This window comes from Lissotriton helveticus (assembly GCF_964261635.1).
Source record: "Lissotriton helveticus chromosome 1_1 unlocalized genomic scaffold, aLisHel1.1 SUPER_1_unloc_11, whole genome shotgun sequence".
Lineage (NCBI taxonomy): Eukaryota > Metazoa > Chordata > Amphibia > Caudata > Salamandridae > Lissotriton > Lissotriton helveticus.
Window position 1 is genome coordinate 3753602 of NW_027611650.1, and position 15626 is coordinate 3769227.

Below are 15626 nucleotides of genomic sequence, written 5' to 3' on the forward strand. Positions count from 1 at the left end.
GCGTAGTGGCAATAGTAACGGGTGAGGTGTTTAACCCGCTGTGATGTATCCAGGCAGGTGCGTTGTGGCAGTAGTAACAGGTGAGGTGGGAAGAGGAGGTGAGACCTGTCCAGGGGTGAAGAAGATGAGAGGCCTGTCCAGGGGGTGCAGAGGAGGTGAGGCCTGTCTCCAGGGGGAGCAGAGGGGGTGAGGCGTGTCCAGGGGGTGCAGAGGAAGTGAGGCCTGTCCATGGGAGAAGAGTCGGTGAGGGCAGTCCAAGGGTCAGAGGAGGTGATGCCTGTCCTTGGGTGCAGAGAAGGTGAGGCCTGCACAGGGGGTGCAGAGAAGGTGAGGCCTGTCCAGGGGTTCAGAGGAGGATAGGCCTATCCAGGGGCGCAGTGGAGGTGAGGCCTGTCCAAGGGTCAGAGGCAGTGAGGCCTGTCCAGGGGTGCAGAGGAAGAAAGTTCAGTCCAGTGGTACAGAGGAGGTGAGGCCTGTCTAGGGGTGCAGAGGAGGAGAGGCCTGTCCATGGTTGCAGAGGTGGTGTGGCCTGTCCAGGTTTGCAGAGGAGGTGAGGCCTGTCCAGAGGGGTGCAGAGTAGGTGAGGCCTGTCCGGGGGGGTGCAGAGGTGATGAGGCCTGTGTAGCAGGTCCAGATAAGGTGAGTCCTGTCCCTGGGGCGCAGAGGAGGTGAGGCCTGTTCAGGTTTGCAGAGGAGGTGAGACTTATCCAAAGGGTGCCAAGGAGGTGAGGCATGTCCTTTTTGGGGGGAGGGGTTCAGGGGACGTGAGTCCTGTCCAGGGGGAGGAGAGGAGGTGAGGCCTGTCCAGGGGGAGAAGAGGAGGTGAGGCCTGTTCTGGGGGATCAGAGGAGGTGAGTCCTGTCCAGGTTGAGCAGTGGAGGTAAGGCCTGTCCAGGAGGAGCAGAGGAGGTGAGGCCTGTCCAGGAGGAGCAGAGGAGGTGAGGCCTGTCCTGGGGGCAGAGGAGGTGAGGCCTGTCCAGGGGGAGGAGAGGAGGTGAGGTCTGTCCTGGGGGAGTAGAGGAGGTGAGGCCTGTCCAGGTTGAGCAGTGGAGGTGAGGCCTGTCCAGGAGGAGCAGAGGAGGCGAGGCCTGTCCTGGGGGCAGAGGAGGTGAGGCCTGTCTAGGGGGTTGATGCAGCGCTCCTCCGGAAATGATTTCTAAAACTTACCCACCTTTCCCTGAAGTACCAAATCATTCATTTTCTCTACAGTGGGACCCATAACACTGCGAGCTACTCATAAAACACATTCACACTACTTCATGGATCAGTGAGATTCAAAGGAGAGTGGCTGTATCATAGTGGAGTGCCAAAACCAAATCTAAATATTTATACTATTTACAACTGCAGTTTAAATGCATTTTACCATGGTTTTATTTACGAGATAATTAATTAGGCACGCCACCATCCTGGTGATGGATCAGCTAGTAAAAAATTAGGCGTAGGAAAATAGAAGACCAGCTTAGTTCTCCATTTAACCAAATTTTATTTTACTATAAGATTAGCATGTCTATCAATGTATTCTTTAATTGTATTTCTTTATTCAAAATTTAGGCAAAGATTTAGTTCAAAAGCATTTATTTCAGAAAAATTTGAAATAGACATTTATTATTAAAGCAAAGGACATGATTTAGCAAAGACAAATAGTTCCCAAAAATTCATTCTCTATCTTCATAACAACCTTCCTTACCTAAAGAGCTCTATTTCAAGTCATGCTAAGTCCAAAAATTAAGAAAAAATAACAAAGTCCTTATGCATTAGAATTCAATCAGCAGTCCGACAGCATCTCAGGAGGAAATCGAGAAAGGGTTTTTTCTTAAGTAAAATCAGGGGTTTTTATACACTATTTTCTCTAACTCTATCTAAATAAAAGTATCTATCATCGAAAACTCAAAATTTGATTGGACAATTCCGAGGGTGGATGAGCATCACCTCATCGTTACAAAATTCAACTTGTGCAGTTTCAGCAGATCTTAAAGAAGCTATTGTCTTTGTCAGTGTCCGTCACAGTCATGTCCGCAACTCGCAATATAGCTGACAATTCCCACGTTATACAATGGTGAAGCGAAAAGATTTTTGGCAGCCAACAGGGTTTCCATGGCAGTCTGTCCTTGAACTGACTCCCTTGCAGGCTTAGGAAGCTCGCATTCAATCCTGCTAAAAGCGCACATGCGCATTCCGGCTCTCAATCGCAGTTTGGTACTGCAGCCATTTTGTGGGTAGGCCTCACAGGCCAAAACGGGAACTATCATAGAAATAAACACAAATAAACGTTAATTATAGAAATTTAGCATTTCTGTTTACCTCCCCCCTTACTAAGGTTTCCCTGTTAATTGTTACCTAGCAAATAAGCGACATGTATGCGTTTTATACTCACTTATCCTTTTTCTCGATGCCACAATTACATAGACAAAAGCACATTCATGCCGTTTTTATTATTTCAAATGTTTTGCATTAGTCTCACAACATCACAACAACATTGATTAGTCAGTTATATCTTGCCATTCAAGCAGATTAGTACTCCCACGTGTATTTGCGTGTGCGCATTATACTATTGTTGTTTAGTTAAACCACTTCACACAATTAATAAAGATTACTATTATGAAGTAATGACTTCACGAGGGGTATGCAAAATGTTGTAACTCCAGCTCGCTCCATCAGGGTGCACAGGAGGTAGGCCTGTCCTGGGGTACTGAGGAGGAGAGGCCTGTCCAGGGGTGCAGGGAAGATGCCTCTCCAGCGGGAGCTGGGGAGGTGAAGCCTATCCAGGGGGTGCAGATGAGGTTAGCCTGTTCAGGGGGTCCAGAGTTGGTGAGGCCAGTCTAGGTGTGCAGAGGAGGTGAGGCCTGAACTGAGGGGTGCAGGGAAGATGCCTCTCCATCGGGGAGGTGAGGCCTGTCCAGGGGGTCCAGAGTTGGTGAGGCCAGTCTAGGTGTGCAGAGGGGGTGAGGCCTGTCCTGGGGAGAAGAGAAGCTGAGCATGAGGAGGTGAGCCTGTTTAAGGTGTTGCAGAGGAGGGGGTCCTGTCCAAGGGGGGGCAGAGGAGATGAATCCTGTCCAAAGGGGTGCAGAGGAGGTGAGGCCTGTCCAGGGGGTGCAGAGGAGGTGAGGCCTGTTGTCAAGGGTTGTGTTTACTGACAGTGCAGACACTCCCAGGAGCAGAACGATGAGTTTTTCCAAATTCCACCACTTGTTTTCCCACAGCCACCAACTGAAGAGTTAACTAGTGGCCGTGCGAACCCAGCTGGGGGAAAGGGTAATGGGACAGAGAAGAGACTGCCTGACCTTCTGGCTCTTCCACTCTACTTCTTCCTTTCTGCCATACTCCGTTTTATTCCTTTCTTACTCCCTCTCTATCTTTAAGCATGAGTGGAAAACGCTGTAAAAGAAAAGCACACCATTACTAATTTCCTTCAATTCCTTCTCCACTTTCATACTCTCTCTCTATTTCCTTACCCAGAGTGCCTATGGCTTTTGCTCCTCTTCTATTCTACAATATAAGTATTTTATCCTTTGGTAACCTGCATTATAAATAACATTTTAGCACCCTTTAACTCTGTGATTTCATTTATTCTTTTTCACTCATTCATTCATTCACTCTCTGCCTTACTTTCTTATCTTCTGAATTCTTGTTACTTCTCCCTTAGGAACCTTCTGGAGGCTCTGCCGTCAATCAAGCAACGAAGAAATCTGGAACTGAAGTATTCAATGGGTAAGTATTAAATCTTGTCTTTATATATATTTTTTCTATTTACTTTAAATTGGTGTTTCTTTTTAGTTCAAAATTACCTAACTAACTGACGCACCAAAGCGCTCTAACTTGCGCCAAAGCCTGGCACAACACTGCACTATTTCTATCTAACTAGACTACAGAAAATCCGTTGGTGAGTGCGTGGTTCTAAAATCAACCGGCGCACTTCCCAGCTTGTCTAGACCTCGCGCCCGTGTCCAGGACAACAGGACTAGACCCGCAACTGCGGGACAAAGAAGAGCTTTGATTACTATTTCCTGCACCCTGACAGTAACCCCTCGCAAGGTTTAGCCTCCGGGCTGAGGTTTGTGAGGAGTTTACGAGTGAAATATCTTAGTTAATCAGGGAGCATGAACATCTGATTGTTCCACCCACGACCTATCCTCTGGGCCAAAACCCTTCCAGTCTACAACATAGAAGATTTTCCCTTGAATGGACTTTGAAACTAGGATTGTTTTAACTTCAAATTCTTCTTGTCCTTCCACTAAAATAGGTTCTCTGTTTCTCAATTCTTTCAAATGGGGTGAACCTTTTGAAGAGGAGAAACATGAAACCCTGGGTGTATTTGTAGCTGTGGTGGTAGTTTTAGTTTGAAAGACATTGGATTCACTACTTGCTCCACAAGAAATGGATCTATAAATCGGGGTTGAAACTTTCTATTTCCTTTAAGCTTTAGGTTTCGTGTGCTTAATCAAACCCTGTCCCCTTCAATTAAATCTGGTTCTGGTTTCCTTTTTTTATCTGCACTTTGCTTGTAGCGTTCCTTAGCTTTCATTAAGTTCTTGGTGGCAGACTCGTGTACCTTGCTAAGATGCTGTACAACGTTTTGTGCTGCAGGCAACGACACTTCTTGAGAGGAAGCCAAAGTATTTGGATGCCTTCCATAATACAAGTAGAAAGGGGAAAAACCAGTAGAGGCATTCTTAGCATTATTATGTGCAAACTCGATCAAGCCACTCTCCCTCTTGATCCAAGAGAAACAGTCTGAGATACTTTTCTAACTCTTGATTGGCCCTTTCAATTTGACCATCTGTTTATGAATGAAAACTCGTTGAATAACGTGTCTCAATTTCCAAACGCCTTGTGTAAGCCTTCCAAAAATAGGATAGAATTTGAGATCCACAATCTGTGATCAAAACCTTTGGAATGGCATGTATCTTAATAACACTTTGATTGAATTGTGGGGCTATTTGTTTGCAGATGACTTCCCTTTCAGGGACATCTTGTCTTGGGTTAGCCAAGATAAAAGATTTTAAAAATCTGTTCATACCTACACCAACACCTGATAGTAAAAACACTACAGAAGGGGTGGTCGACGTACAAACTATTTTTCTTCAAAACCGAACAGATCCTACTTGGAAAAAAATGGTTAATCTGGCCCACAGACACAAACAACTGTCAAGATAGATTTCAGAAAAAGACACAAGGGTTCACATTCACTAGGCCAGATCCAAGATATATCCAGAAACAACATCCAGGGATAGTAACATCATACAGTGTGTGAAAACAGCGCCTTGAGTGGCTACACAAATCTACACTAAAAGAAGTGAAACAACACTTATCTTTACTTAAAGATGGCGTTGATATAAGGGACTTCTTACAAGGACCTACTAAACTGCGTCATAAATGTTTCATATACGCCGGTATCTATGCTGCTTATAATGAAGCATGGAAGATTACGCAAGTAGAGTCTGCAGAACGTATACCAGAAATTGATCGTATTATCTTAGAGAAATCTCTCTCTGTAGTTGACAATGGGTTAATGACTCTGTCCTCCAGTATATATTCTTTGGACTGCATACTATCCTCTGCCATAGACATAATAGAACAGGACTTGGTCATGTTGCAACATGGTCAATCACAATTGCGTTCTATAATGCTACTGGGCTGGACGTTGCAAAACCTTTGTTCAGGCTATGTGCCTTGGCGTCTAATCAACACCACGTCATTGTTTTCTGAATTTGACCTTACAGATAAACGAATCACACTGGCACAGAGGGGAGCAGAAAATACGGTGCTGAGCATTGAAAAACTGGAAAGATTGCTATTAACTGTTTCTGAGAAACCAGCAACAGAATGCATAATACACGGTACAATCACTCTGCCTATGACGATTTTCCATTTTCAGTATTGCTTAAAACATATACCAGCAGGACTATATGAAAGGTTGAGTAAAGAGTACATCAAGACATCCTAGGATTTACCTTATACACACAGATGTTGGAGTGAGGGAAAGAAGTGTTTCTTAGTGGTACAAATAATAATAATAATAATAATAGGGAAGCTTGTAAAGCGCCTGGTAACGCCCACCGGCGTGTCCCCGCGCTGTGGTGAGTGAGAATCCCAGAGCCCCCCACCCAGACTCAGGCATCCAGGCTCTTTAGTGAAGGATCAGGTGTGTTTTGAGCTCTCTTCTGAACCTGGTCTCAGAGGGTTCCAACCGAAGCTCACTCTGGAGTTCGTTCCAGCTCCTAGCTGCCAAGAGCCGGAAGATCTACCACCCATTCAGGCCTTCTTGACTTTAGGGATCACCAGCAGGCCAGTTCCAGTGGATCTAAGGGACCGGATGGGCCTGTAGATAGTGATGAGGTTCTGCAGGTGCCTAGGCCCCATGCCTTGAATGATCCGGTGGCACGTACAGAGGGCCTTAAACACAATTCTCTTCCTGACAGGAAGCCAGTGAAGAGCAACCAGGGCCCTTTTGGAAGCGGCCCTTCTAGGGAGCCTAAGTACCAAACGAGCCGCTGCATTTTGCAACACCTGCAACCGGTCAAGACTCCTGACCGTGGCACCTAAATACAGTAAGTTGCCATAATCTAATCGCGAGGTAACAAAAGCGTGCACCAGCGTCCTCCTGGCTTCTATAGGGAGAAGGTCCATAGTTTTGCGTAGACCTTTGAGGACAGCAAAGCAAGTCCCCACCACACGTCTGATCTGAGGTTCTAATGTAAGGTCCGAGTCTACCCATACACACAGGTTGGGAAAATGCACTATGCGGTTCACTCATATGTCGGGATATTAATTTATACAGGGCCTGCGATGGTTCCACAAATAACTTATCCTGCCACCTGCAAGGTTCACCAGCTTCGGTGATTGATCCAATTTTTAGGCAACTTTCTAATGGAAGTTATATTGTGTTGAATGATCACAGATGCTGTGGCATGTTGACAGGAATAGCTAAATAGCTAAACATCACATAAGTTAGATACACCTTTAATGAAAATAGAGTTGATTTATTAATAAGGTGGTGGTTCATATTTAAATCCATGTATGGACTTTAAGACAAATGTGCAACAGTCTATTGTACATTACATATAATGTAGGTCACAGAGAACAAACATTTATTCATGTCCCACACACTCCCGCAGTCATTCACTAAACATACACTCACTCTCAAACTAACTCACTATAATGATACAATCACACACATAAAATAATGGAGGTACATTATAGCCTGCAGGTAACAGATTTTAAAGCTGCTTGGACTAAATTAACGACATGGAGGCAAAAACAAGGTGGGCAATGTGATTTGATAACGACTACACTACACATGGTTTTTCAGTTTTTTGTTCCTTCTGAACGCAAATATCGGTCGATCAAGGGGGGTTTGCTCTTTCTCTAAGTTAAGCAGGTGCCAGCTGACGGATTTTATGGGACATGAATAAATGTTTTGTTCTCTGTGAAGCCTAATTGTGACCTACATTATATGTAATGTACAATACACTGTTGCACATTTGTCTTAAAGTCCATACATGGATTTAAATATGAACCACCACCTTATTAATAAATCAACTCTATTTTCATAAAAGGTGTATCTAACTTATGTGATGTTTTGTTGACTCTGATACGTAGAATTGTGTCACCACTCCCCCTATCATTAGGATCCCCCCTTTTTGGGACCCACAAATTAACTCTGGCAGGGTTTACTTTTACTTGTTCTATTTAGCTGTTTTTCTCCCCCCTCTTCCTGCCAATATTCGAACCATCCCACTGGGGAACCCCCTTCTATTTTGATGTTGACAGGAATAGCCTATCTCGTAACTGTGTCAGGCAGGGTCACTTGCTGTTTACAAGTATTATTTCCTAAAACAAAGACAGATGGGGAGTCGCCGTTATGGCCGTCACTGAACATCTCTTCTATACGAATTGATACTTTAAGCAGACTGAAAGCCATTCTTTTACAGAAAACTGTGCCACTGACCTCGGCCAAAGAGACGTATAATCTGCAAGTTGCAAGGACTTCTGCAGATATACATGCCCTTTTAACAACAAACTGCCCTAAACATTTCTCGGAAATGTTAGGTCATATCTTAAACATGTCTGATGTGAGTGGTATTGTACATGTATTTAAGACAGTTTTTTCGGGACTGTTAGCACCTTTTCAATCTGTCCTAGGCATATTTCCAAACTTCGTGCCCTCGGTGTTTGCCAGACTGCCTCTCGGTTTGGGGCTCGCAGCAGGGATACTATTTTTGCTCCTTCTGCTCCGATATGGCAAGCCAACTCTCCAACGACGCCCAGATCACCTTGGAGAACACTCTTCTGGCGATGAGGTGTCGTGAGCGCATATCCAAATTATGGGATTAACTTGTTTTAGAGAATTGAATACCACATGGTTTCTATCATTCAGACCAATATGGCAAGATTGCATGTTACCTGTTCTACGATGCCTGATATGTGGAGAGGAATGAGTGCTAGACATCTGTCTGACACTCCCATCAGTCATGCTAATTGAAGTTGATACTTTGCTTGGACCAGTAACGGTTCATGCACTGTGTTATCCCCAGCGGCTACCAATCCTGATGAAGGCATTCATTGAGATCTCACAGACGCAACATGCTAAAGGTGAGGTACGAGGAACAACAGGTGCACAAGTACCATCTACTTCGAACATTGCTAAAGCGACCGACGCTGACGGTGATGGTTCACACCTTTGTTCGGTTAATCTGCTTAACGAGGTAATACAACTTTCACCTACAATGGTAGACAAATTCTTTACAGACTTAGAAGACTTGATGTTTTCTCCAAGCCCTAATACTGACTTTTGATTTGGCACGCAGTGTTCTGAGAGACTCTGAATTCGACCTTCATTTTTCAAAACAAAGTTCTAACTTTGGGACTCTATTTTTTCTATGAATAATTTTTGTTTTTCCAAATTCTTATTTTTTCATTTTTTGGTACCAAGTAATTTGCTTAAAGAAGAACTATTCATAGAGAACTAGATTTCTTTGATAGACTTCCAAGAGACAATATTTGACCTTGTCCTCATACAAACAGTTCATATAATCTGCTCGACTTCTTTTCTGTATTGAAGAGCCATTTCATAAATGTATTTTCATGATTCATTCGGATAGTATTTTCAAATGTCAAAAATATATGCTTTGAATGAAACATTTGTTTAAAATGCGTACAGCACAAATGCTCTATTTCATGTACAGCCAATGCATTGTTATGTATTTTGGGTGGGTTTGAACACATCATGTTTAGATATGTTTTATGTGATTAGAACTTAGGAATGTCGTGCATAATAAAGTGGAGTGGGTGTTGTGTGGCGTTTTAGGCTCCGAGTGAATTTTCCCGATTCATGCCCTTATATAGCTATGATTCACATTGCCCTTATATAGCCATAGAAATCAAGTCCTTATTTAGACATAGCCCATGCAGACCAAATACAGGCATGGCTACTTCCACCCATACCAAACGTCACAACGATTTCTTGGAAAATCGGCTTAGGCAGTTAGAGAACTTCCCCTTGCTCGAATATTGATTTGTCCAAGAACTCATGTACTTTCCAAAGAACAGCTATTCCCTAGGGGTTCTTTCCTGACGTTATTATGCCCAACTTTATGTCAAACTATGGCATTCCTAGACACCTTCAAGGTATAAATATACCTCCACTTGCTCTAACAAGACACAGTGGTTCGGAGCAGTTCGACTATCTACTTGCCCGACGGAGCTCGCTACAGTAAGTGCCAAAGGAAGCCGACCCTCCAACACTGATCAGGAAGCTGTCTCTTCTCCTGCCGAGAATCCAGCTTCAGGGTTTCCAAGCTCCCCTTGCGGGGTGTTAGGAAATCGAGTCCCGAGACAGAGATACCAGACCTCCTTAATTTTAACTAAGGTATGGAGCTGATTAGAACCTAGAGAAATCTTGGCTAGATTCTTGGCAAAGAAAACTCAACCTATGCTACACAATACTTACTTCTTCCCTTGTACTAGACTTAGGCTAGGTACATCGGGGTAGGCGTATTTTAGAAGCACCAGTTGAGTATTTTAGTCTGTGTATTTATGTATGTATTTGTAAATGGCTTAGAAACCATACAATGCTCTTACAGTATTATTTTATAATACTATTCTCGCTGTGCGCATTATACTTTGCAGTCTGCTTAACTATTGTAGCAGTTTACTTCTCTTGTATGAGAAAGAAGACTGTTCAATAAACCTTTTTATTGAAAATGCCCGTCTCTCTATTTCTCTTCAAACTCTGTTGAAATGAAGCATGCACGATTGACTGAGTGAAATATCTATCTATTGTTTCCATGACTCTAGAGATATGTTTCTTATTCTTGGGAAACAAACTTGTCATGTTTATGCGGTTGTTAGAAACGAATCCCTTCTTGGGAATTCGAGAAAGTTTCTAGTGACCTCTGAGCTAGCTGGCACTCACTATTAAGTTTAGTATATTCAATAGAGACCTAGTCGACCTCAGTCCTACGTCTAATCTATAGGATAGGATATATTATTCTAATGCGCAGAACCTATTGGGAATATAGGAACTACTCTACAGCAGTTGAAAAGCAACAGGGATATACCCAAATACCCCTTCTAAACCTGGGTATCAGAAATAGTAGGAATAACCAACAGTCGGTATGAAGGAATAAATAATACACTAAGTTTGGTGGAGGTATTTTCAATTTTACCAAATACAGTAGATTGGGTTTAGCGTGAGAAAACTGCACCCTTTTAAACTAGACACAAGGAAGGAGAAATGATTTAATTTCTCCTTCCTTTTCTGACTTTGCATGCGTGCTGCACTGTGCAACACACATACAAAGTGGGAAAAGCCTTCCCTCGCGTCTGACATAATATTTTGTACAGGAACGGTGTCCTTCCTGTACAAAACCGATGCTGGACTCACACACACACACACCCTAGCGCTCTGGTGCTAAGGTGTGTGTTTGATACAGTGCCGCTATAATCAGTGCCGACGTAAGGGAAAGGGAAGGAGAGAGCCATATCTTTGAAAATATGGTGCTCTCCTGTTCCCTTCCAGTCGCGCCTCGCTGGGGAGGGCTGCGCTGCATTGTGTGGAGATTTGGTGAATCTCCCCCAAAATGTCTTTTACAACTGTTGTGAATTCTCATTCCATTATGTTTCAATTTAGTAATTTTAAATATCTTTACATCCAACAGAAAACAAGCCTTGAATGTGTGAAATGACCATCAATAATGAAGCGAATGCTGTAAATCTTCAATCATAGCAGAAATATTGAGCTACAGTATTCAGGAAAACATCAGCGCAGTCGGCGACAAGGGAACCTGCACACAAACTGACAGATCCCGGTTGAAGTATCAAGGGCAGTTCAGTGATTGTAAGAGTCTGAGCTGTGCACCTCCACACCACAAGACGAAGAAATGACCTTAGGAAAATTAAGGCAACAACAATAAAAACCGCCTCCTGTATAAACAAGTGCCCAACACCAGCTTTGATCATCGGATCGGTATGATGTGATTACCACAGTGCTCTATTTTATAAAATGATGACAAGCCATCATTCCGTGCTCTAGGAGAATTGTAAACTCTTTCCTGACAAACCACAGTAACCAGAGAAGAGCACAACAGAGCGGAGCCGGACAACTGACGGGTAAAGGAAAGAGGAGTTCTTGTATCTACAATACAATAGACTGTCCTAATTTGCACCGGTCAGAAGGAAGATACATCTTTACCCGCAATCGTGCATAGCCATAATCCAATCTAAAGGCACAGTCGCCTACAAAGACACCTTCTACGTATTAGGAGTGTGGCAAATATTTGGTGGCTATCGCATTTTTTTGTTAAAACAGAAATAAAACATGCAAAATACTGCACACATATAAAGTGTGTGAGAAAAAGTGCTTTATAAGCCATGTCGGCCCATCAGGAAATGCAGTCATGGGATGCAGACAAATATATACCAGACCCACAGACACTAACCAAGAAAGAAGAATCGTACACATACAGCAAGAGCTTTAGTTTGTCATCACTACGCAAGCTTCATCAGCACACATACACAGGGGAAAAGCCATTCAAGTGCAGTGAATGTGTAAAGAGCTTTGGTCAGTTATCAACCCTACAGATACATCAGCGTACACACACAGGGGAAAAGCCATTCAAGTGCAGTGAATGTGCAAAGTGCTTTAGTCACTTATCAAGCCTTCAAAGACATCAGCGAATACACACAGGGGAAAAACCATTCAAATGCAGTGAATGTGCAAAGTGCTTTAGTAGGTTATCAGAACTACAAAGACACCAGCGAACACACACAGGGGAAAAGCCATTCAAGTGCAGTGAATGTGGGAAGTGCTTTAGTCAGTTATCAAGCCTTCAAAAACATCAGCGAATACACCCAGGGGAAAAACCATTCAAGTGCAGTGAATGTGGGAAGTGCTTTAGTCAGTTATCAAACCTCCAAAGTCATCAGCGAACACACACAGGGGAAAAATCATTCAAGTGCAGTGAATGTGGTAAGAGCTTTAGTTGGTTATCAGACCTTCAACGACATCGGCGAACACACACGGGGGAAAAACCCTATCATTGCAGTGAATGTGACAGTTGTTTTCGCTTCTCTACATCATTAAAGGATCATCAGCGAACACACACAGGGGAAAAACCATTCAAGTGCAGTGAATGTGTGAAGAGCTTTAGTCATTTATCAAACTTTCAAAGCCATCAGCGAACACACACAGGGGAAAAACCATTCAAGTGCAGTGAATGTGCAAAGTGCTTTAGTCAGTTATCACAACTTCAAAGACATCAGCGAACACACACAGGGGAAAAACCATTCAAGTGCAGTGAATGTGCAAAGTGCTTTAGTCAGTTATCACACCTTCAAAGACATCAGCGAACACACACAGGGGAAAAACTATATGATTGCTGTGAATGTTTGAAGAGCTTTAGTCAGTTATCGACCCTACGAAAACATCAACAAACACACACAGGGGGAAAGCCACTCAAGTGCAATGAATGTGGGAAGAGCTTTAGTCGACGATCAGAGCTACAAAGTCATCAGCGAACACACAGGGGGAAAACATAGAAGGGCACTGAAAGTGAGAAGGGCTTTTGTCAATTTTCGATCCCACACAGCCCTCAGTGAATACACTTCTTCATTTAAATCACATGGAAATAATCCTAGAGATGCAGAGATTCCGGAAAGAACTTAAGAACATCAAAAATAATTTTGACCCGTCTAAGGACATAGACAAGAGCAGAACAGTGCAGTTATTGTGAGAGGAATGAATTACAGAAAAAGATCAAATTCAAATTATGTATGACATTGAAATACCAATGATAGAAGACCTGAATAGCAGTAAAGAAGAAAAACAGATAACAGTATTTGCAGAATTATAAAAGTGTTTGTTTCCAGTGATTGTTCACTTCCGTACACATAGCAAAGTGACTTGATGTACCAGGATACACAGTGGGAGACAAGCACAATGTGGATTAAAAGAAAAGAAACATTGTTGATTTTTATTTGGTGGAGAAGAGATACAAAGAAAAACATTCATTTGCACCTGACCACACTACCTGTAAAAGCAACACTGAACAATTCTGGGACTAACAGCGGTATTTTCAGCTAACTTGTCGGATTAGTGATAAAACCTATAAACCCAACACACCCAGAGTGGACATATTGTTAGGGCTCTGGAGATGGAAGCTTCATTGGTAAAATGCATGTATTACTATTAACAAATGCCACTGCAGTATATGTAATGAACTAAAGCGAAACACAGGTGTTCAAGAAATAACCTATTTTCAGATATAAAAGAGCATATACCTTGTTTTTAAGTAATGTTTGGTGCATCTTTTACACACTGTTATCGGTTGATGGTTCAGCTCTTGCCTCGCGCATTATTACTAAGTGCAACCCGTGGCTCCTCTCCGACGTGGCTCTCCCTATTTAGTTTGTGACTTGCCAAACTCTACTTTTTACCAGAATTGAGCCATTGTAAGAAGTAGACTCTGTTTGAAGAATGTGGTGAAATAGCAAAATCCCACATCAAAAGTATATATGTGCCAGGACAATCAGTTGCACTCCCAGCAACTAGTCTTCCACACTTGATTATCCCTTGTCCTCAAATGTTCTAAAGGATTTGTCGTATGAATGCCAGAAGTGGCAGTGACATTCATGAAGCTAACGCTAACAGGAGTGTGTGGGAGATAGAGAGGGTGAGAGATAAAGAGAGCGAGAGAGACAAAGAAAGGGGCGAGAAATAGAGAGAAATGGAAGGAGGGGGAACGGCACGTTATATGTACTCACCTAAAAATAGAAGAAGCAGCCAAATACATGTCAATGTGTGACATCACCAGAGAAATGGTCTGAACACATGTGAATTTATATGTTTATTTTTAATACCTATAGACCCATGTCATGCCAATAAACAGCGCACAAGTAAGGAAAATAGTAAAGGAGCCCATTATCATATGCAAATCACAGTGACGTCACATGTAGTGACATCACAAGAAGTGATGTCAGGCCCTTATACTAATTTTCACGTGAAAGGTTGACGGCCAGTTTTAAAAACACAAAACAAGAAACATAAAATAATGTAAAAATACGTTTTTGGTTTCAGTTTTTATACATCATGTGTTTTTCCCACTATTAGTTTGTAACTAAACTCGGAAATGACTGAAAGTGTAAATATTTTTAAACAGATATGTGAAACTTTGAAATTACATTTTTAAACAATTTTCAGCAAATAAATAAAATGTGCTTTTAATTTGCGTTTGTTTCCTGATGTTACTCTTTATCCAGCCCCTAAGCCCCAAAGTGGTTCACATTTACTGTGTATTAAGCAAAAGAAGGGCTAATTTTGTCAAGTTCTCTGTTCCTCTCTTTCGCCACTCACACAAACAAACAGTCGCAGGCTAAGGAGCTAGATGGAACTGAGTCAAGTTTCTAGATAATAGTGGGGGGACCCCTTCAAACTGTGGCTACCCCCGACTTGTGCCATGCTGATAAAGCAATAGTGAATTTGAGTAATTTATGATGAATGAAATGAGAGAAAGAGAAGAAGAGAGCGAGGTGCAGGATATATTAAAGAAAATGAAAAAAAGAGACACAAGACTTTACCCTTTTCTGTGTACAAGCTGTGCTGTGCGTTGTGAACAGGCTGTCACCCCTTTGTATGTAAATGAGCTTCTGTGACCAGACACCCCAGGCTCCCATCTCTTCTAGCGCGGATGATAATGTGAGCCCTGTAAGGTAATCATAAACTAGGGCTATATTGAGAAATAATCGGCTTCCAGGTCTCACAGCTGTGGATATGTAGTACTTTTATTAGTTTTTAAAAATTTACTTTAGCTTGCAGCAATTCTCAAGGTTACTTTTTCTCAGTATATCGCTTTATATCGCTCTTTGCTGTCCATCAGTTAAACGTGAGGTTTGATGTAGGATTTGTTGTCAGTGTCCCTAGACCATGTTCCAATACCTTTGTCCTCGATTTGTCGGCATGTGTTTTGTCCACACACTGGTCTAGGATGAGCCTTCTCAAGGTTGAAAGCACGGTAATAGGAATAATAAATCAGAAATTTGAAATTGTATGTAAACAAATGTGTGGCTTTCAGTTATCAGGCACCACCAGACACATCTACACATGTAATTAAGCACCAGACTAGAGTGAC

At 42.5% G+C, this 15626-nt stretch overlaps 1 protein-coding gene across 1 annotated transcript in view; it reads left to right on the forward strand.

The window, feature by feature from the left end:
• The window catches only part of LOC144805483 (uncharacterized), a 62868-nt gene extending 48146 nt beyond the window's left edge, over window positions 1–14722 (forward strand). The window contains exons 2-3 of the mRNA XM_078672028.1: window positions 3644–3708; window positions 11160–14722. Of these exons, the coding sequence (XP_078528154.1) occupies window positions 11872–13038 (1167 nt within the window). The 5' untranslated portion in view covers window positions 3644–3708; window positions 11160–11871 and the 3' untranslated portion in view covers window positions 13039–14722. The remainder of the gene's footprint in view (window positions 1–3643; window positions 3709–11159) is intronic.
• The last annotated feature ends 904 nt before the right edge of the window (window positions 14723–15626 follow it).